General features: G+C 48.4%; 1 protein-coding gene across 29 annotated transcripts in view; it reads right to left on the bottom strand.

Moving 5' to 3' along the window:
• The window catches only part of Cacna1c (calcium voltage-gated channel subunit alpha1 C), a 644,607-nt gene that overhangs the window by 60,805 nt on the left and 561,873 nt on the right, over window positions 1-21,929 (bottom strand). For 15 of the 29 annotated variants that reach the window (XM_074076392.1, XM_074076380.1, XM_074076388.1 and 12 more), the window contains 9 exons: window positions 21,570-21,629; window positions 17,060-17,166; window positions 14,605-14,692; window positions 14,044-14,151; window positions 13,235-13,287; window positions 12,788-12,934; window positions 11,146-11,347; window positions 9,647-9,805; window positions 9,034-9,144 (listed from right to left, as the gene is read on the bottom strand). In XM_074076392.1, coding sequence (XP_073932493.1) covers window positions 9,034-9,144; window positions 9,647-9,805; window positions 11,146-11,347; window positions 12,788-12,934; window positions 13,235-13,287; window positions 14,044-14,151; window positions 14,605-14,692; window positions 17,060-17,166; window positions 21,570-21,629 — 1,035 coding nt within the window. Of the gene's footprint in view, window positions 1-9,033; window positions 9,145-9,646; window positions 9,806-11,145; window positions 11,348-12,787; window positions 12,935-13,234; window positions 13,288-14,043; window positions 14,152-14,604; window positions 14,693-17,059; window positions 17,167-21,569; window positions 21,630-21,780; window positions 21,841-21,929 lie in introns of all 29 variants that reach the window. The other 14 variants (XM_074076408.1, XM_074076410.1, XM_074076411.1 and 11 more) reach the window with 1 other exon arrangement.

The following is a 21,929-nucleotide window of genomic DNA, read 5'->3' as shown; positions in this document are numbered from 1 at the left end:
CTGGCCAAAATGGATTAATGCATTTATTTTATTTTTTGAGACAGGATCTCACTATATAGCCCAGGCTGGCCTCTAACTCTTGATCCTCCTACCTCAGCCTCCTGAGTGCTGAGATTGCAAGGGTATACCACCATGCCCAGTTCAATGTGCTTATTGATAACTTCTGTTAGGCTGGAATATGAATCCCAGGTAGACAGTAGTTTTCCCAAGATGAATGACATGGCCAAGTGAGGAATCTATAAGACCCAAAAGTGGGCCAAAATCAGAGATGTCAGTTCTTGAAAAGTGAGCCTGAGAAATCTGAGCTCACCAGCCTTCCTTGCATGCACTCTGTGTTCCTGGACCCAAGCCTCTTGCCTAGTATGTTGGGTGCTCAGTACAATATTTGTTGGGTTCTTGGCCAACGTTAGCCACTGCAAACCTTAGCTAAATACCACACATGCTGAGTTCTCGAGTTAATTAATATGAAGAGTGGCAAGGCCTGGGAGACAGACAATGAGAGGAAACAGAGAAGAACTGACAGAATCTGGTAACACCTGGTAGTGGCTGCATCAGCCACAGGAAAAGGCAGTGATCACCTTGGACTTTCACGGTAAGATTAGTACTGTGTCTCACACAACCTGGCTTCAGGGGTGCACTAAGATGAATTTTGAAGTTACACTATACTGTGCTATAGTTGGGATCTTGACTGTCCCCCAAATCCTCGTGTGTTGAAGGCTTGGTCCTTACCTGGTGGCACTATTGGGAGGTGATGGAACCTTGAGGAGGTGGGGCCTAGTGGAAGGAAGTTAGGTCATTGGGGGCATGCCCTTGAAAGGGATATTGGGACAAGGACCCCTTCCTGTCTCTGTTTGCTTCTGGGCCACCTTGAGGTGCTCGGCCTCCTTTACCATGCACTCCTGCCACGATGTGCTGCCTCACTGCAGGCCCAAAGCAGTGGGGCCAATTGATGTGAACTGACACTATGAGCCAAAATAAGCCTGTCTTCTTTTTAAAGTTGACTATCTCTCGGATTTTATCACAGTGATGGAAAGTGAACTGACACATGGATGAGGCAGAAATTTGGCTACAAGGATAGAATAAATGAGTTCGGGATGAGCGATCACAGAGCAGTATAACTACAGAAAGACTCACTTTAAAAGGATTATGTATGGGCTGGTGAAATGGCTCAAGAGGTAGAGTGCCTATCTAGCAACTGTGAGGCCCTGGGTTCAAACCCCAGTGCTGCCAAAAAAAAAAAAAAAAGGATTATGTGCAACAAGGCACAGTAAGGCTGGGGAAAAAGTTCTTTCTGTGCTGAGTTTGAGGCTTCTGGATCTTGCTGAGTTTTATCTGGGAAGCCTCAGGTGCTGTGTATAGGGACCTTGTGTAGTCTCACCACATGTGCTAAGCCAGTATCCCTATTTTATACAGAATCTGAGACATGGAGGGAACAAGAGCTTACGTGAGCTTCTTATCTTCTCCCCACCATCCCCAGATATTCAAGGTAAAGCTGGGGTGGGAATGAGACTTTCTGGGTCTCAATCTACCAGAATCACCTCTTGATGGAATCTGGGGATGATTAATTGTTGCATCGTGCGGAAATGTATGGTTAACTTACAACTGCTGAAAGAAGACAGTTGCTGGTGAGTGGTACAATTAAAGCAGATGGAAAGTTGAAGAGAAAGTAGATTTCAGCCAGCAATGTCATTATCTGGTAAAATCACACCAAATTTCTAGAAGATTCTCAGCTTTCAAGAAGTGGAATTGGCCCAGATTACATCCTTTTCTATTGCTCATCTCACTTTCTCCTTCCTTTTCTTGGTCCTTAGTGGGCTCTAGGGAGAGTCTGAAATTTCTTTGACGAGACCACAAAAGGGTATGTGGAATGAGGAGTCCTTCCTGCCTTCAGGTAGGCTCCAACTCTATGATAAGATCACACTATGGTGCCTCCTGGGTCCTCCTGACCCCTCAGGTGGCTGTACTCATGCATTCAGTGGCATCTTGGCCCAGCCATTCTTCTCCCTGCTGCCCAGGTTGCCCCCAGCTCCTGTGGGCCAGCTCAGACCTCTCCTCATGCTGACAGTCAGCCTAACACAGGCCCATGCACCCTCCTCTCCATGGCTCTGTGTCCACATGGCACAGTGGCTACATGTAGGTACTGTCCTTTGGTGTACCCTCCTTGTTGGCTCTGGGGGACAGAGAGCATGTGAAACCCTAGTCCAAATTGACACCCTGGCCTGAGAAGGAAAGTAGGTCTGGCTCAAAGTTGGTAAACATGGTACTCATGCTACCCTGCTTGGGCTTGAGTTGTGTGCTGAGTTTGCCCTCCCAGCTTTTCCACCTGCCAAGTTGGGAGCAGCTCACTGATACCAGTAACCTGCCACCTGAACTATGTGGATCCTCAGTGTCAGAAGTCTTCTTTGCATCTGTAGGGCAGGGACGTGGACTAAACCACAGCATTCTCAGGGTGTGTGAGGAAATCTCCTTGCAGAGAGAAAGCAGAGTCTGACTCTTTAAGGACAGAAGCTTCTAGACTTGGGCAGAGCTGACAGAGTAGACCAAGAAATTGGGCTGCTGAGCATCTCTATCATAGCAGGTGCTATCGCAGTACTCCTTCCCCATCCCCAGCCTTCCATCTGCCTGTGACTTCAGAGCTCCAACCCAGCCCTCACTTGTCCCTTTGACACAAGCCAAGTGAAAGGAAGTCAGTTGGTGGTCATCCCTTCCATCTCAACCATACCTTCAGGTAGCCCCAAATACTCCTCCCCTTGGCAGGATCTGTGCCCACCCATTTCAGGGCAGACAATCATTCCCAACAGCAAAATCAGTTCCTAAGGGCAACGAATGTAGAGAAAAGGTTGCTCTGGAAGTCACAGGACCCCTGTACCACTCAGGCAGCCTGGGTATAAGAGAAAAGTTGCCTTTGTGCATGGGAAGTTGAAGTCCATTCTCGCTAGGAGACTGTTAAGAGCAGACTGGCCTTGTCTTGGGAATTCCATGTGCTGATTACGAGGAAGACCATTTGAGAGCCTCCATCTCCTCCTCTATGGCTTAGCTGTAGTGTGTGTTGGTGAGATCAGAGCAGAGCTGTGCCCAGCAATGTGCCTCAGAGTGTGGCCCCAACAGAGAAAGCATTTGACTCTCCTGGTCTTGAGTAGCCCTGATTCTGGTGGCATCTCATGATTCAGGCCTCTTGCTAGTTTTGATCCATTGCTTGCTCCCAGCCAGAGAAGCACACTGCTGGACCACTCAGGACAGGGGACCAAGGACAGGAGGAGTCAGTTCTGTGTCAGCATCTGCCATTGCTGCCAAGCTCACTGTCTTCATGTCTTCTTTCCTGAGAGATCACAGGGCTTCAAACAATCCCCCAAAGTAGAGCATATACAGTGGCAGTGGAACCACTGTCCCACTGTTAGATGATATCGGAGAAATGCTGGCCTTTGGTTTTGGGGCAGGCAGGAGTCATAGCCCCAGAAGGCTTGCTGCAAGGCACGCTGGGCCTGGAGGTAGAAGCTAGGGAGAGGAAAGGGTGCTAGGCAGCTGGGCGGGGCAATGGTGTGGGAAGGAGGCTCTCTCCATTTTGGCATCTAGATCTTTGGCAGTGAGCCTCTGGCCAGTGACTTAGGTAGGAAAGGACAAGGTTCTGGGAAAGGTCAGGGAAGAACCAGGAAAGGGATCAGGGCTCTCAGATTTCAGTGTCACTAATGCATCAAAATGCCATCAGGAAAATTCAGGAAACAGTTGATGGAGTCTGGGGCTTACCAGGGATGCACTGGGCCTGCAGGAACAAGTTGAGTTCCAGCCTACGGCAGCCAGTGTGGAGCCCCTAAAGCAATGTCTGCCTTCCTTAGGACCAGGTGGGTGGGGCAGAATCAACAGGGACAGGACCTCAGCACTTACAGCTGCAAAGACTGAGGAAATCCAGGGATGACCAGGGGAACTGACACATCAAGAGAAAAGCCACCCTGGGGGATCCCAGGCCAAGATTGCTTTACCCTGTTATAGGGGTTCTACTACATGTGAGTCAATTTCTGGCAGAAAATCACCAGATGGAGAAAGGGTGGGGAGGATGGGATAGACCATCTGGTTTCATGAAGTTGGAGCATCTGGGCTGCCAAGATGGGTAGACAGAGGACAGCCGAGCCTGGCATGTCACAGGAAAGGAGCAGACCAAGAGCTGTGCTGCCCAACATAGTAGCTGCTGGCCACATGTGTCTCTGTAAGTGTAAATTTAAATTAATTTGAATAAACAAACTTTAAAAATTGATTCCTCAGTGTACTGGCTGCAGTTCAAGTACTTGACAGCTGCAGAGGCTGCAAATGGAATACCTCCATTGTCCAGAATGAGCTAGGAGACAGTGCTGGTATACAGACTCCCTTGCAGGCCTTTGGTTTGAAACATCTTTCTATCCTAATTTGTCTTGCAACATGAAAGTGAGCCCTGGGGCTTCAGTTGCCCTCATTCCAGAGGCTATAGCTGGAGGCCCAGGAGTGTCTGCACTTTGGCTCCACTGTCCTCTCAGCCTCTTCTGAGGCTGGGAGAAAGCTGAAGGGAGAGGCTGAGGCTTTGATGGCAGAGAGCTGCCAAGGTCAAATCTCTCCCCTGGGAGGTAGTCAGGGGCACTGAGCACTGGCTACATTCTGAATGGCCCAGAGCCTAAAATGGATGCCTCCAGCCATGGGGGATAAGGAAGCCTCAGAAAGAGAAGGCCCTGTTTCTTCACCCCTTCTGATTTATGCGGAGCCTTCCATCTGGGGTGCTTCTGCCTGTCTCTCTGGGCAGACTGGCTCTGTGGAGGAGAAGCTGGTAGCTCCAAGTTCATCAACTTGACTCTTCCTCCTTTTGTCTTTGCTGAATCATCATTAACAGCTAAGTGATATCATCATCCCTCTGGTACCCAAGCCTTTGCTGACAGTGGAATGTCTGTGGCTGACACTTCTCCATCAGGTCCCAAACTCCCCTGCATGGTGAGGTCACAGCTGTCAACATGGGCAGAAACCTAGGACACCCAGACCCCTCCTATTGGCACTAATGGGTCTGTTTTGTGTCTCCCTCCCTCTTGCCCTTCTTGCCTGTCAGTGTGGAATTTGGGATCATGCTGAATCAATGGATTGGTTTGAGAATTTGCATCTAGTAGTGCTAAATTCTTCAATCCACAAGCATATCTCTCCAATCATTAGTTTATCTTTAGGTCCTCTCCATACAACTTGATAGTTTTCTCTGTGAAGATCTCAGCTAATTTTGTCAAATTTATTCCTCAGCATTGGACATTTTTCAGTGCTTATCAAAAAAGTTATCTTAAAATTTTTTTTTTAATTTGGCAGTACTGGGGTTTGAACTCAGGGCCTTGCACTTACTTAGGCAGGTGCTCTGCCCACTTGAACCATGCCCTCAACCCTTATTTGCTTTATTTTTGTTTCAGAGAGGGTCTTGAGTTTTTGCCTGGGGCCAGCCTTGGATGGAGAGATGGAGTCTTGCTAACTGTACTGGCCTTGAACTGTGATCCTCCTGATCTCTGCTTCCATCAGCCCAGCCTTTTAGCTGTCTTTGCTGATAAATTTCAGCACATGATAGGAGGACCATTCAGTTATTAATATTTAGTTACCTTCCAACCACTCCAACGAAAACTTTTTCAGGGCAACCAACTTGGCTCTGCATAATCATGCAGGGCCCAGGTAGCATCCCAGCATCTCTAAGAGGGTATCTCCTACTTCTGGGAAGGAATTTCTCTGGCTTGCTTAGGTATTCAAATCAATACATTTCCCCCACATTCTTCAGATATCTTCACAGATACCTAAAGTTTTATGGGAGATTGCATTTCTCTAAACCAGCTTATGTTCACCTTTAGATTTTATGTGTGTGTGAATTTGTGTACGTGTGTGTGTGTGTGTGTGAACAGAGTATGAATTTAAGGAGTTGGCGCGAGGGGCGGGATTTCCTTGGGTGAATTCACTTTCCACAGAGTGGCAAGGAGAACAGACAGGATGAAGACACTGGTAACAATGGTGTCTGGGAAGACAATGGCAAATGGAGCGTGAGAACCATCTGATCACCTGACAGAGCAACGCTCAGCAATCAGAGATGAAAAGGACAGTGGGGAAAATTCAAGCAGTGGTACCTCCACATGACCTCTCCCTGACAATGGGCAATGCCAAGTGCTATGGCTTGGGTGTTGATCGTCTCTCCAAAGCCTCATTCCCCAAAGGCTTGGTCCCCAAGTGGTGCTACTGGGAGGTGGTGGAATCCTTAGAAGGTGGGGCCTAGTAAAAGGAAGTTAGGTCACTGGAGAGTGACCTTGAGAAGACTGAAGCCCCAGTGTGCCCTTTCTTTCTCCTTCCTGGCTGCAGATGTAACCGTTTTGCCCCTACACAGGCTCCTGACATAACGTGCCATCACCTGTCACTGTTATTGAAACTGACTTGATGCAAGCACCATGTCCTTGAACCGCCAAAACTGTGAGCTAAAGAAACTTTTTTCTCTTATAAGTTATTTGCTTTAGATATTTTGTGGTAGTAATACAGAACTGCCTAATTCACCCATCTTCTACATCTTTGCTGCCTAGTTGTCCTTTCATGGCAAATGCTCCAAAGTGCAAACTCACTCCTATCATATATCAACAGACACATCAGTAAAATAAAAACCCCAGAACAGAATCCTGCTTAATGGTGAGATATGAAAGCTGTTAGTATTTCTGGTCACAGTTAGAAGGCACTGGATCCTTGGCAAGCTCCAGCTCCACAGAATTTCAAGTGGTTTCTGGTTTGGTTTTCTTCCTGAAATTGTGAGGATACTTCTGCAGTCTATTCCTCAACAGAGAACACTGCTTAGTGAGGGCCCCAGGGGCCCTGCTCTCCTCCATTCTCTTTCCAAGTGTTCAGCCTTCTCTGGTCAGCCAGAGCTAGTGGCCTCTACCCCTGTATTGTCAGAAGGGGAATAAACAGAAAAGATATATTTTCCTTTTTCTTTACAGCACAGACTGACCTAAGCATGTGCGATGACTCTCTTTTTCCTCTGGGAAAGTCTCTCATATTTTGCCCCATCTTCTTGTGATAGAAAAACAGGCATTGAGAAAACTAGGGGGCACTTTATGGCCTAGGCTACCCTAGTTGGTTGCTTCCTAGGAACTGGCTTACTCCTTGTTTTGCAGACATAGGTGGTGTGTTGGTGTTGATGTCATGGGCTTTCTAGGGCAGACTGCTCAATCCATCACCTGTGCTCATGAGACCTGATCCAGAAAATCCCCTGCAGGCTCTCTGCAGACTGCCTCAGACATCATCAGGAGCACATCTGAGTCAATCGTGAGATGACTCAAGCTTTGAAATTTTTAAGCCATATGTCTCATGACACTAGATGAAAGTGATGCCAGCTCTCCCCATCCCCCCAGGCTGACAGCTGAGACTGGAGGGCCCCTCGCCCTGATCTTGTCCTCCTGGCCCTGCTTGGACCTCAGAACAGGGTTGCGGGTGGTAGAATTGGGGCTTGGAACAGGGCTGCATGTGGGCAGAGATATGTGGACCCCACAGGAGGTGGCCAGGGCAGTTTGGCAGTCTTCCCTGCATCAGGAAGGAAAAATGACATACAGTATATTTACTTCTCTGGAGGAGGTAGGGAAACACCACTATTATCCCAAAATGATGTTCATTAGGAGTCTTGTTCTTTGAAAATTAGCCAAGATTCCTTGGCCTTGCTGATGGAGAGGAGAAATCAGCATCATAGGAATGCTGTCTGTACCATTTTAAGGTCTCAATGGTTGTTTCTCTTTTTCTGAAAAGTACTTGACATGGAAATATGCTTGCAAACAGCTCAATGTGGTGAACAATGCAACAACTATGAATCCAGAGGTGCTAGATCCCACCCCCGCTCTGCTACTCCGTGGTGGTGTAATTGGTATCAGCATTGATATTGATAACCTACTTCCCTCCTCCCCACAGAAGGGATGTTAACATCTAACCAACAGGGATGTTTTGAGGATTACACACAATGAGGTGTGTGTAGCACATGGTACATTTACAAAAAAAAAAAATGGCAGTTGAAAGAAGGTTATGGATATCTTGTTAATTAACAGTGGATCTAACAGTCAAGGAGAAGCCCCACCCCCAATTTGTCCTGGGACAAGTAAAAATTTGAATAAACATAGAAGATATGGACAGAGACTTTTCCTTTTTGCCCCCTGTTGATCTGATCTATGTTACATCTGGGAAACCTAGTGAGGAGGGAAGAGAAGGCTAGAAAGCTGGGGAGATGTTCTCCAGATTGGAACTGCAATTCTCCAACCCTCTCCTCATCACTCTAAGAGGTATGGTGCAGTCAAAGGGGCAACAAGTTACTGTTATGGCCTCTGTCTAAGTAGCACCTCATGTTGTGAATCCTGGTGGATGTTGGCGATTCTGACTGAGGATGACCAGCACTGCTTATAGCAGCCTGCTCCTGTGATGCTCAGGTCAGTGTGGTGAAGCTGGTGAGGAAGGTGACAGGTAATCCAGCCTTTCCTACCTTACCTCATTCAGCTAGTGGTTCTAACCTCTTCCTGGCAAAGACCTCTTTACTGGGAGCCACACAGAGAAGTTTGCCAATAACTGTTCTCTTTGTGCTGGAGAGCAATGGCAGAGATTTTGAGGCAGGTTAGCAGAAGGTGGCCTTAGCTGGAGCCCTGAGTCCTGAGCAAACACTGAACTTTCCACATGTGGACTGTCTGCATGACCAGGCAACGGGAGGGGGTAAAACAGAGCCCCGTGAGGATCTGGGAGGCTGGGCCTGGAGAGGTTCGGTTTGCTAGTCTGTGTGAAATGGGGGAAGGGCCACCTCACAGAGGGAAGAATCTGTTTCCTGTAAGTTCCAGTCATGGTCAAGACCATGAGCTGAGGTTCTGGTTCAAGGAGTTGGCCTGGCTCAGCTCTTGGCTGGTGCAGGAGTTGGAGCACTTATCAGGAGAGAAGGGGCAGCCTTTTACTGGTGATTTCTGCCCCTCACCTCCCTCTTCCCATGTGTGCCCTCCCATCCCCTTCTTCTCCACTCCTTGCCTGTCGAGCAGCCTTTTCTCAGAGGCCTACCTTGGGCTTGAAGGCAATGAGCTTCAGAATCATCTCCACGGTGAAGAGGCCGGTGAAGAGCATGTTGAGGACATTCATGGCTTCTTTGAACAGGCAGCTCTGGCCATAGTGCTGCACAGGGTGAAGAAGGGAGTAACCATGAACATGAGACAGGGGTACCCTGCCTCCTCATCGTATTTGCCCAGCCTTCTTGGAGGCTCTCATCTCAACAGATCTTTCTTGAATCAGCCTTCCAGGAGGCCACCCACCACTCCTGGTAGGTCTTCCCTTCCCTGTCAGAGATGACAGTGAAATAGCAGAGGTCTATGTTCCTGCCTTAACGTGATGACTTGGGTATGATGACTTTCTGGAGGCTTTTGGAACTCGAGAGCCCTGGCAAGGTGAGCATAGTACCTATCTCCTCACCCCATGCTTTACCAACAATAAATCTCAGGCTCATCAATATGGGCTCATCCTTGGGAAGGGACTCTTATCTTTTTCCACCTGTTTTTTCTGCCTCCCTTGGTTACAGGAGGTGACTAACTGATATGGGCCTACAGCTCTTTCCCACTGCACCTCCCATGGCAGAATCCCTGTGCTATGCAATGGGACCAGCCCCCCTCCCTGGACTGACCTGCATGGCCAAGCAGATGGTATTGAGCAGGATGAGGACGAACATCAGGTACTCGAAGTAGGTAGAGTTGACCACGTACCACACTTTGTACTGGTGCTGGTTTTTGGGGATGTACCTCCGCAGCGGTCGTGCCTTGAGGGCGTACTCCACACACTGTCGCTGGGAGTGGGGAGGGAGTGGAGTTAATTACCTGGGTGGTGGGGGTGGCAGAGAAGGGTGGGATGTGTGTGAAATTACCCACCCTGAAGTAGGGTTCTCTGGAGGTCAGGGAGATAACCTATTGGTCTAGCTCACTTGCTAGTTCAAGGTGTAATTTGGAACATGTTTTGATTTCTTATCTCCTAAATAATCAATGTAAAAAGGGTTGGTGGTGTAGCTCACGTGGTAGAGAGCCAGCCTAGCAAGCATTCAGTACTGAGTTTAACCCCTAGTACTGCCAAAATAAAAAAGGTATAGTTCATCGACAGGGACCCTCTCCTGTAGGTCTTCGATCTACAGGAGAGTCAGTTTATTTTTCCACCTGGCACTCAGATTCCCAAATGAGAACCCAGGAAGTCCCTCTGGCCTCCTTAACCCTCAGCCTCCATGGCCACTAAGTGTTACAGATTTGTCCTTTTGTTCTCCCCATGTCTATTATGGTTGCTCAATGCCAGATCAGGCTCTTGGCTTGTCTCAGCCACACATCCTAATCAGCCTCCCTCCTTTTGTCTTCCTTTCAATCCCAAGTCCACACAGCAGCCAGAATGATAAATTTAAATCCATGATGAGTTCAGCTGTCATAGCTGGGGTGGAACTGAGCTCACTGTTGTGCTCTTCCCATCAGCCATCCTTGTAAGACAGAGAAGTTTCCAATGGGTTCTTCCAACTGGCAGTGCAGTGGGAGACTGATCTTGGGACCACACCTACGTCCCACCCTACCAGCTCATTACTCACTGACCGAGCTGCTAGCTATTTAACTGAACATGCTCTGAGACTTGACGTCACCATCTCACTCCCACCTAAGACTGTCTCCTGCCCCCGCCTCCTGCACAGGCCTCTGTGTTTTACCCAAGAAACCATCTAAGAGTGGTTCCCTAAAGCTGTTCCCTTGCTCACACCCAAAGCTCTCACTCCCCCGTTGTTCTAGTTTCTCTTCCTTTTATCAACAGTACCAACCCACCTGAGTTCATTCTAACTTGTCAGCTCGTAGAGAGGACATAAGATTTTTTCCTCACAGAGCCCATCATAGAGCATCCTTAAGTAGAAGCTTAACAAATATTTGCTGGATGAATACATTTGCCAGATCTGGGATTCATGAGGATTCACATCTCTGTTCCAGAAAGACAGACCACCCTGTTCTGGTTGAGGAGAGGATTGAGGACCTTGGTATCTACACCAATCTTTCCCTGGGCTCTACCCTATTTTCTGGGTGGACTACAGGCTGCTGACTGCTGCCATTCCTTACATGCGTGGCCCCTGCCTTCCTCCTTGCCCTTGTCCTCTCATTCCCAGAAAGCTACCTGGTTCTTGTCCAGCTCACAGTTCTTGTATTCTTGCTCCCCCTGCTCCTGGAAGGTGACGATGACGAAACCCACGAAGATGTTCATCATGAAGAAGGCGATGATGATGATGTAGATGATGAAGAAGATGGAGATTTCCACACGATAGTTGTAGATGGGTCCCTTGTCCTCCGTGTGGGAGTCGATGGAGCGGTACAGCAGCCTGCAGGAGACAGACCCACAGAGGGAACTGGAGCAGTGGTGGTGTCTCCACCATGGAATAATTGCCACTGCTGATCCCAGTGCCCAGGGTCAAGGGAAGAAGCTCCAAGCTGGGAGCCAGAGGGTCTGGGCTCAAGTCCCAGTTATGTCACATCTGGCCCTGTGACCTTGGGCAAATCACTCATCCTCTTTGGGACTCAGATTTTTTCACCTGTAACATGGAGACAGTAACTCCCACTTTGCTCTGTTTCTGGACAGTTGATAAAATGTCAAGAACTATTTAAATGTAATATGCATCACGAACATCGATTTCAGACATATTGGTAAATATTGAAACAGCTTTGCAAACTGGCAGGAATTCAGAGGAGGTGAGACTGAACATAAATAAATCCGAGAGAAAATATCCATTTAGATAAAAAATATGAACCTAACTCTTGCTTATTCAGATCATCCATGATGATTTGGTTTTATACTTAAGTGGTTTACATATGTATAGCATTCATCTGTGCCTGGGCTATGTCTCCATTGAGCTTATTTTTCTTTGTGGACAGGGATGACCTCAACTTCCTTTGAAACCTGCACAATACTTGGCCATTATCTAAGTATCACCTATGTTTCACCACATAGTAACAGTGACTCTCATCTGACTATCATCTATGACATCCAGTGCTTAAAGGGGGAATGCAGGTGTCTATACCAAAATACTCAGGGCACTGAGTGGACAAACTGCGAGAGGTGATTCAGTGTGAAAGGCCAGCAGGCTGGTCCAGGTGTGAAAGCACTGCCTCTGCAGAAGGACTGTGATCAGCCTTTTGTTCCTGTCCTATTTCCCACTATCAGTATAGACAAGCATTTCTTTAAGCAGACAGGGTAGAGTCTACTCAAACAGAGACATCTCAGGTGCCTTAACCCATGCTAAGTGCACACTGGGGGTGGCTGTCACCAGAGACTTCTGGGGATCAAAGGGCCTATATGGCAAAAACTCTTCCCATGTCCAACTCCCAGATATCATGAGGACAATGGCAGAGACATCTGACCTTGAAGCTTATGCTGAGGTTGGGAAAGGGAACAAAAAAGGGCTCACTTTTTGGCAGGAGTTTCTAAAATGTTGACATTTTGGGCTGAGCCTATAGGTCAGGGGTAGAGAGTGTGCCTAACATGCTGGAGGCCCTGGGTTTGATTCCTAGCATCACACACACACACACACACACACACACACACACACACACACACAAAATACTGACATCTTTCAGGAGAGTTATGTTTACACAGTGACCATGGCCTGTAAGTGGTTCTAGAAACATATCTTCATTGCTTGGGAAGGACACACAAGATCTCTGGACTCTGGGAAGGAATTCCAGCATTACAAAATTGAGGCAATGGGGGACAATCAGTGTCTTGGCCCTCAGTATCGGGGTGGTGGCCTTGGTTTCATACTCACTCTGGCCACCCCTCAAAGGTGGAAACAGTGAAGAGAGCCATCATAGCTGCCAGAACATTGTCAAAGTCAAACTTGCTGTTCTCCCAGCTGCGGGGCTGGATGATGGGGTGGTCAACCTCCCCGTCTTTGTATGTGATGTAGTTACCCCTGAGGAAGGAGGAGAAAGAGTTAATTCTGGGGTCTTCCATCTCTCTTCACACCTGACTCACCACCAGTGACTCCTGGCATGCTGGGTGGGATGCAACTGGCTAGACTGAAACCACACTGTTCTAGCCATCTGAAGAACACCAGTGGGTTGAACCTTCAGGAACAGATAATGCTATACATCACATCAATGAGATTGGATTACATAGTACTATTGTTCAGCTGTCCCTTCTCTCAGATCAAGTCACTGACCTCCCTGAGTAACCAGCCTGGGTGCTGGGAGCTTGTCAGCTTCGTACTTACTTGCACTCTGCCTCTGTCTGTTTGGAACTATCAGAGCAGGTGTAGAGCTTTCCCTGGAAGGTGAAGAATAAAGTGATTAGAGGCATTCTGTAATCAATGAATTCATCAAAAGACAATGCGCATCTTGGTAGCCCAGCGCTGAGAGAGGGTTTGTGGGATAAAAAGTGAGAGATGAACAGAATCCGATCGGGGAAGACATGGCTCACATAGAGAGCAACCAGTGAATAAAGATACTCAGTGAGGCAAAAGCAGGGAGCTCTGTACATGAAAGCTGGACACTCTGGGAGGTCTTGAGAGGAAGGAAGAAGTGCACTGGGCTTGGAGGGAGTTTATGGCAGGAGTCAGTGGACGTTTATATAGTGGATGGGTGGAGGGCAGGGGAAGAACGTGTCAGGCAGGGAATAGCAGAGCTGAACAGATGAAGGCAGAAAAGAGAAGCAGGAGGACCCTGGCCTCAGGATAGGTGAAGGGTAAACATGATGCAGTTGCTAAGTAACTGTTGTGGGTTTTAAGCAAGTGAAACACACAGGTTCCAGGGGGCAGAAGTCCCTCTCCCTTTCTGGCTGGGAAGAAGGGCATTCTGAAGGTCAGGTCCAGCTGAGCGGCAGGGGGCCCTTAGGCTGGTGAAGCAAAACCTCCTTCTTCCTCTTCCCTCCATTGGTTGGAGGAGCTTGCATAAGGCCATGGCTGGAGACCACATTCACCCCAAGTCTAACCTGGGGTGCTGTCCTCCTCTTGTATCTGTTAGTTTCTTTTTCTGGGAATGCTGATGGGAGGGGAAGGAAGCAGGGATTCCATCAAGACTTTACCTTGAAGAGCTGGACCCCTATGCAGGCGAACATGAACTGCAGCAGCGTGGTGACAATCACGATGTTCCCAATGGTTCGGATGGCGACAAACACACACTGAACCACGTGCTGCAGTGGAAAGAGGGGACGTGAGCCTCTCTGGGGAAGAAGCATAGGCAGTCCTTCTGCTACAAGTAGGAGAAATCAGGTTCAAGAGGCAAAGCAACCTTCTCCGATGGAACCCAGTGGAGCACAGAGGCCCCTTGGACTCCAAGTAACTGCTGGGGTCCAAGCCCTCCTAACTCCTATTTAATAGCTGTAGGCATACGTAGACCTCATCACCTCCTGGGGGCACCCCTTTGATGCAAAGTTTGCATAGGATCATCAGTTCTTGAATGACTGCCTCTGTTATTGCTCTGTTCTCTCTGGAGCCAGATTCAGGACTCCAAGATGGCAGACACTTGGCCTGCCCATTATCTCTTTCTTCCAGAACTCCCCTCATCTCAGCTGAGTTTCCACTACAAACAGGCCAGCTGAGGTTTGTTGGGGTAGAGGTCCCCCACCCAGGCCCACCCTTCTCACCTTTAATCCTTTGGCCCTGTTGATGGCCCTCAGGGGCCTCAGGACTCGCAGTACTCTCAAGATCTTCACAACGTTGATTGCACTGGACCTGGGAGGGAAAAAGGGCAGGAGGTAAGTTCCCAGCTTCCGGTAGCAGGGAATGGCATGGGGAGGTGGCATCCAGAGTCACCGCAGGCAAACTTGAGAGTCTGTCTTGGGGATGTTTTACTTTTATCTTCCACTGTAATAACCTGGAGCTTCTTGTCACCCTGGGACATTCCCATGGGCGAGTAAATAACACAAAACAAGCTGGGAGCATACCTCAGTGGTGGAGGCTTACCTAGCATGTTCTGGCCCTGTTTTGATCCCCAGCACAAGGGTGGGTGAGTCTTAGCAATACACTATGCTGCTCAGGGGGCACTCACAGTGTCACAGGAAGGACACTGAGAGCCAGATGAACTAAATTCAGACCCCACTGCTGCCACCTGCCATCTAAGTCACCAAGGACACATTTCCTAACTCTTCTGAACCCTAGTTTCTCCATCAGTAAAACAGGCAGTAATTAGCTCCAAACATTGCTTCAGGGATTAAACAAAATTTATAAGTGTATCATCCAGGAAAGAGCTCGGCACAGATTATGAATGCCATAGATGGTGATTGTTCTGGATGTCACTGTTCCTAAAGAAACACTACATGGATGGAGGGACTGTAGACCTTGTGGTTGGGGACAGTGGGGCTGGGGAGGGGACTTTGGATGTCAATCTGAAAACATATCTCAGGTCACTCACTTCCCATATATGTAAATTCTAACATGGTTCACAGAGTGCTCAGGAATCCAAGGAAGAATGGCGTTCACACACCCGGGATGCCAAGGCCAAGTCAGAACTTTTGGGAACCTCAGGCTATTGCTGCTCCCTGGTGGAAAGGAAGCAAGAAGGGGTAGGTCTCCTGACAGGTCCCTCTGCAAGATGCCTGGCTGATTTCCAACCTACCCAACCAAGGAAGAGCTTCTTAACCAGGCTAGGTTGGTGATCAACTCTGAAGCACATCTGACCCTCACTACATGACTATCTAATTGAGATATCTTCTCAAGCATCGGCATGAGGCCTCGCACCTGCCTTGAAATCTAAAGAATATGGCAGGTTGACAAGTGCTAACTTTATTTTTCACGGCTCAGGACAATGGGTGCAAGAGGCAGCTAGTAGAAAATCCAGTTTCTCTGGTGAATAGGTCTTGAGTCCAAAAATACAAAGGGCATTCTTATTTATCACCATATCTCTTTCCACAGCATCTCTGGGAGGGAGCTATTTTTCACTGAATCTGAACAGAAGGGGTTTAAAGGTCAGAAGAGGGGTGGCAGGGGGACAAGACTAAAGAGAAGAATTCTTGGTTCAAGGTGAAATAGTGACATAGTGGTGGTGCTGGGGGTAGGAATCTAGACTTGTATGGTCCCAGGCTGAAAATTTTGGGTAATTGATGACTACAGAAAAAGGGTCTCACTCCCTTTTTCTCCTCATTTCATCCTAGAGATTGGCCATGAACCAGCATTGAGAAGGGAGACCCTGAGATGTAAGCCTTTCTCTGTCACTGGCATGACTTTGAGCAAGTCTCCTAATGCTAATGAACCTCAAATTCGCCATGTGAAAATTGATGATAACAACACTTGCCCTGTCTGCCCTGCCTGTGTGTGTGTGAGTGTGTGTGTGCGTACCGTAGAAGAACACATATGTGAAAGTGCTTTGAACGCCAAAGGGCAGGAGCCATATACTCAGCCGTTAGAATGCTGAAGAAACTCATAATCAGATCCTTCTAAACCTGAACAGTGTTTGCAGCTTTGACAAACACAGGGGAAGTTTGTACAGGGGAAGTGTCTGGAGAGCTTTTAACTCAGATTGTGCTCCAATCCAGTGGAATAAAAAAACTCTGGGGGTGGGATTCAGCCAAAAGTCATTTTTCAAAAGTTATTTTTAGAAATTACCCAGGGGATTCCTCTGTGCAACCCAGATTGAGAGTCAGTAATTTCTCTTTCCTTCTCCCTCCTCCATTACACACACACACACACACACACACACACACACACACACACACACACACACTAGGTGCTATGACTGAAGACAGCAGAGAGAGAAAGGGAGAGAGGGCCAGGGCCATGAAGTCAGGGTAAGCCATGGAAATGGAAGGCTTTGGCAGTTGAAGGGCACCCACGGGCCCTGAGGATGTGCTGGTGGAGGCAGGAAAGTACTGTGGTTTGGCCATGACTATCATAGCAAAATTCAGATATTTAAATATATTCCTATGGATAAACATATCCCAAGTGTCATACCATTGAAGATGTGAATACAGGAAACTAGAGCCACCACTTTTGTGAAACTTCAGAGGCCCTAACCCATTCATGTCATAGTTGCATTGTGGTGACCCTGAAAGAAGGCACTCTTTGACACCATTCCCAGCTGCATGCCCCCCATGGGCTACTCACTGGATGCCAAAGGAGATAAGGGACACGCTGACCACCAGCAGGTCTAAGATGTTGAAGTAGTTCCGGCAGAAAGAGCCCTTGTGCAGGAAAGCCCCATAAGCAGTCATCTGCAGGAAGGTGCAGGGAGACGTGAGTATGAGTGGCCTGTCCAAGTTCTAGAGAGCCCTACCACCCTTTCCTCCCACAGTATTCTTGGGCAGGTCCCAAGCACTGCCCAAGGGACATGAAGGCTTGAAGGAGGTAACGGTGCCAAGAAAAAGGCTGCAAGCAGTATACCGGCAAAGAACTCCCCCAGCTCAGGATGTTTAAATGGCTCCTCCACTTACCAGACCACACCAGGGACTAATCCTATATTCCAATCTCTTTCAAACGGGCTCCACTGTCCCCCTCTAATTCTTCCCTATCCCTCATCACAAGTCCAAGATGGCTCCAGCACTGTAGGTCCTCTGCTGATGCTATCTATGCACGCTTCCCAACTTCCTCTCCAAATTCCTTACCTTCAGAGCATCTGGGGAAAGGAGGGGACAGGTCCAGAAGGATGACCAATGGCCCTCATTTGCCCAGGACTTAGCCTCTACTCCCTGTCCTCAAGTAGTGCTTAAGATCTATGTCAAGGGTTCTAAGCTCAATTTTATTGTCTTGCTTCTAGACTGCATTCTTTTTTTTTAAATTGTTTTATTATTCATATGTGCATACAAGGCTTGGGTCATTTCTCCCCCCTGCCCCCACCCCCTCCCTTACCACCCACTCCGCCCTCTCCCTCTCCCCCCACCCGCTCAATACCCAGCAGAAACTATTTTGCCCTTATCTCTAATTTTGTTGTAGAGAGAGTATAAGCAATAATAGGAAGGCACAAGGGTTTTTGCTGGTTGAGATAAGGATAGCTATACAGGGCATTGACTCACATTAATTTCCTGTGCGTGTGTTACCTTCTAGGTTAATTCTTTTTGATCTAACCTTTTCTCTAGTTCCTGGTCCCCTTTTCCTATTGGCCTCAGTTGCTTTAAGGTATCTGCTTTAGTTTCTCTGCGTTGAGGGCAACAAATGCTAGCTAATTTTTTAGGTGTCTTACCTATCCTCACCCCTCCCTTGTGTGCTCTCGCTTTTATCATGTGCGCAATAGACTACATTCTTTAAGGACTGGCAAGAGCTGTGGTTTCAGAGGGTCTGTGTGGCATAATGGTGGAGAACACCATTCTGAAGCCAGACCACCTGAGTTTGAATCCCAGCCCTACTGTATTTTATTTGTGTGGACTTAAGCAAGACACTTAACCTCTCTGTGCCTTATTTTCCTTATCTGAAAAATGAGGATGATAACATCTGTCCTATACAGATGTAAGCATCATCTGAGTATTTACGTATGAAACACTGAACACACGCTCCTGCAGAAGGTGAGTTCTGATAAGTGTCTCCTGTCTACGGCCTGGATTTGAACTCTGGATTCTTCCTGTCCTCATTTATAAAGTTGGAATACTATTTCCTGCCTTTGGGAGGTTCACATAGTAAGACAGGACACCCACTGAAAACCTTAAAAACAAGCACACATAAAATAATGATTGCTGTAAGAGCTACGATCCCCTCCCTTGAAGTTTGCGGGAAGCTGTGCACTATAGGTGCTCAACCGACAGGCTTTTCCACTTTGCTGGGTGAATTAAGGGCCTGTGGGAGTCTAGGATGAGGCTGAAAAAGGCCACAGGCCATGAAGTGTCAGCCAAAGGCAAAATTTGGAGCTGACGATTGAGAGGCTGAGGGTGGCTCCTGGTCACCTGGGTCCAGTTTATCTCTTTGGAATCAGAGCGTGCCCAGGGTGGTGCATCCACATAGCAATTCAAAAGCAAACACAGGGGGGAAATTGGCAAAAATAGCTCTTGCAACCTAATTCTTTCCATTTATCTCCTGCAGCAGGGGTCACAAGGGACTCAGACACCTATGTTCTGCAACAGCTCTTAGAAGTGGGGAGATTACATAAGAGGTTGTGGGGGAATGAAGCTGCAGACCTCTCCTGAAGACCCACCATCTGGAGAGCTCACTGCCTGGTGAAGACCTGGGCCCCCAGAGGCTGGTCTCAGGTGACCACTGTAGTTCATATTTACCGAAGAGCCCCTGTGCTTGCAGGGGCCAAGACCTCCCCAACTACCTCTTTCTGTCTTAGAGACAGGCTTGGGTCTTCTGGAACCTTACTGAGCCCCAACAGAGCCCTCTGCATGTGGGAAAGAGTATTTCCTTAACTAGGTGGACAGCAGGGCTCAGAGTGCCAAATTCTGTCTGTTGGCTTTGGCTTTCTGTTTGGTCAAGGGACCCTAGAAGGAGACCAGATCTTCAGATCTGGGGTGGAGGCGTGGGACATGGACCTAGGCCAGACTAGAGGAACAGTGGCCATGGCAGAAGGGGCAAGTGGGTGCATGTGAAAAGGGGTGTTTATTTGAAAGCCATCGGTGACTTTCAGGGCATCAGAAAAAGCTGGGTCCAGACACTTGGTGCAAGTGTCCTTATTCTAATCTGTTTTGCTGATTGCCACCCATGTGGTCCCTGCTTCCAGAAAGTCCTAAGCCATTTTCCAGGAAGGACTATGGCTGGGCATCTGAAGAGGGAAAGGGACATAGGCTCACTAGCTCTGAGCTGGAAGGGCAGCACGCTCCTTCTGTGCAGCCCCAGACAATCACTGCTTCTCTACACAGTCCCTCTGGTTATGAGAAGTCTCTTCACTTTTATCATTTCCACACCTGTCCCTGATTCTACTTCCTCTCTCTTCTATGAAACAGTCCTTTGCATCAATCAGGCCAGCTGATACAGTCTTACATGGCTTTTCTTTTTTAAGGATAAATGGCCCCAGGTCCATTGATGGTTTCTTATAGCAAATGAGCCTCATGGACCCTGTCGTTACCTGTGCCTTGGGGTGATGCTGGGCCTTCTGGCCTAGCGGACAGACCCAGTGGGAAGGAAGTGTGGGAGTGGACTGGGCACAGTGAGCATAAAAGAGACCGGAAGAGGAAGAGGAAAGAAAGGGAGGGAAGGGCCTTGCCATGACAACGCTTGCAGAGACTGTCACTTCTGCATGCATGGCAATCTTGGAGAAATAGCACCATTGAAATCCTCAAGGGAAGCTGTGCAGAGGATCCTGAAAATGGAGCCTCAGAGCTCTTCTTGCCCTGGGAAAGAACTCTGGGATCTGTGAGCCTCCCTAAGTTTGGAGTCCAGGAAAAAGCAGCTGGTCATGGAAAAGGGGGTTGGAGCTGGGCATGGTGACACTGCCATGTGCCTTTGGTTCCCACTCCCTGGCTCCAGAAACTGGGCTATGGACAGATCTACTCTCCCTAAACAGGAAAGGAAAATTCAAGCAACACTCCTGGTGATGCTATAGGTCTGCACAACTGGGCCTCTGGGACAGAAGGACATCTTAGAAGCCCAACTCATATTGTATCTGGATATGACAGGAATGTCGTGTGCATTGTAGGACTGGGACACAATGTGATATTTCATTAGGAAAGGAAGGGTCTGCAGCTGCCAGTGGCACATGGTTGGGGAGGACATCAGCTTTTGTCAGTCTTGATGATGTGGTGAAAGGGGCCCTGAGCTCCTTGGATGGGCATCCTAGGCAAGAGTCCTGGGAAGAAGACGTTCAAGCTGAAGTCTGTGCCCAGAACTGATAACCCTTCTGTTCAGGCAAGGGTTTGTTCAGAGAGAAGCACACCTTACCCAAGGTCTCACAGCTCACACCCTGTGTCCCAGGTGGGCTGGCTTGTCGACATTGGTTTTGAGGCACAAAAGTGTACTGGAAAAACTTCAGATGTGGGCTCAATTTGATTTTAGGATCACCACCATGTTGTAGCAACTTGGCAGAGCAGAGTGGGGCCAGCAGCAGGCAGGGCTGGGGCCTGGGTGCTCACGATCCTTGCAGTGCCTGGTTCTCTCTCTCTCTCCCTACCCACCCCCACCAGTACTAGGGCACGGGCATAGTAACAAAGGTTTTCAGCAGGTTAACTGAGGGGTTAGATGTAATCTCTGGTTGTCTGCTGAAAGGCCTCAAGTGGGAGGCTGCATCAGGGCCATGCTTACTGATAGGCACCCCAACTTCAGTTTAGCCCCGGTGTCTGCTGTGAGTACTGAGGAGGGTACTGATGACAGGCCTCCAAAGAGAGGGGCCGTAGTGACTCCTTCCTGCCTCGAGCTTTCCCTTCTGGAGTCCGTGCGGCATCTCCTCTGGACAGGAGGAGATCAGTAGTAGGGCTCAGCTGTCAATCAACTGGAGATGGTATGTGTATAAGCAGTGTAGAACACTGCTGCTCGCCACCATGCCTAGCCAGTGACAGGACAGCACGGGTGGCCAGTGAGTGCCTCTTACGGATAGAGGGAAGGGGTGTGGTGGGGTGTTTCTCTTGGTTCTTAGCCTGGGCAAGGTGATAGCACCAATTCTTCCAATTTCAATCTTGAGAGTCAAAGAGAGTGAAGGAAACAGGAGAGAGAAAAGAGTCAGCCAGAAGAGTGAGATGCAGTGCTCAGGGTGCATTACCTTAAGGATAATTTCTAATGTAAAGATACTAGTGAAGACATAGTCTGCATTGCCTAGGATCTGAAAAATAAGCAGAATTGGATTAGTGGCTCAAAGTGACCCCGACACCAACAGGAGCATGTGTGTTAGCGACAGGACAGACAGCAGCAGAGAGCCAGCGCTGGCACAAGGGAGGAAGGAGGAGAAGGAAAGACGGAGATGGGGGCTTTACCTTCAGAGCAATTTCAATGGTGAAAATGGTAGTAAAAACAATGTCAAAATAAAACAGAATCTGCAAAACAAAAAGAAACACAGTGGGGATGGGTAGGGAAAAGGGGACAAGCAGGGTGGGGGTGGGGTGGGGAGGTCAGTGGATGTTCA

This window comes from Castor canadensis, chromosome 6, assembly GCF_047511655.1.
Source record: "Castor canadensis chromosome 6, mCasCan1.hap1v2, whole genome shotgun sequence".
NCBI classification, from domain to species: domain Eukaryota; kingdom Metazoa; phylum Chordata; class Mammalia; order Rodentia; family Castoridae; genus Castor; species Castor canadensis.
This window is presented reverse-complemented; position numbering and strand designations above follow the sequence as displayed.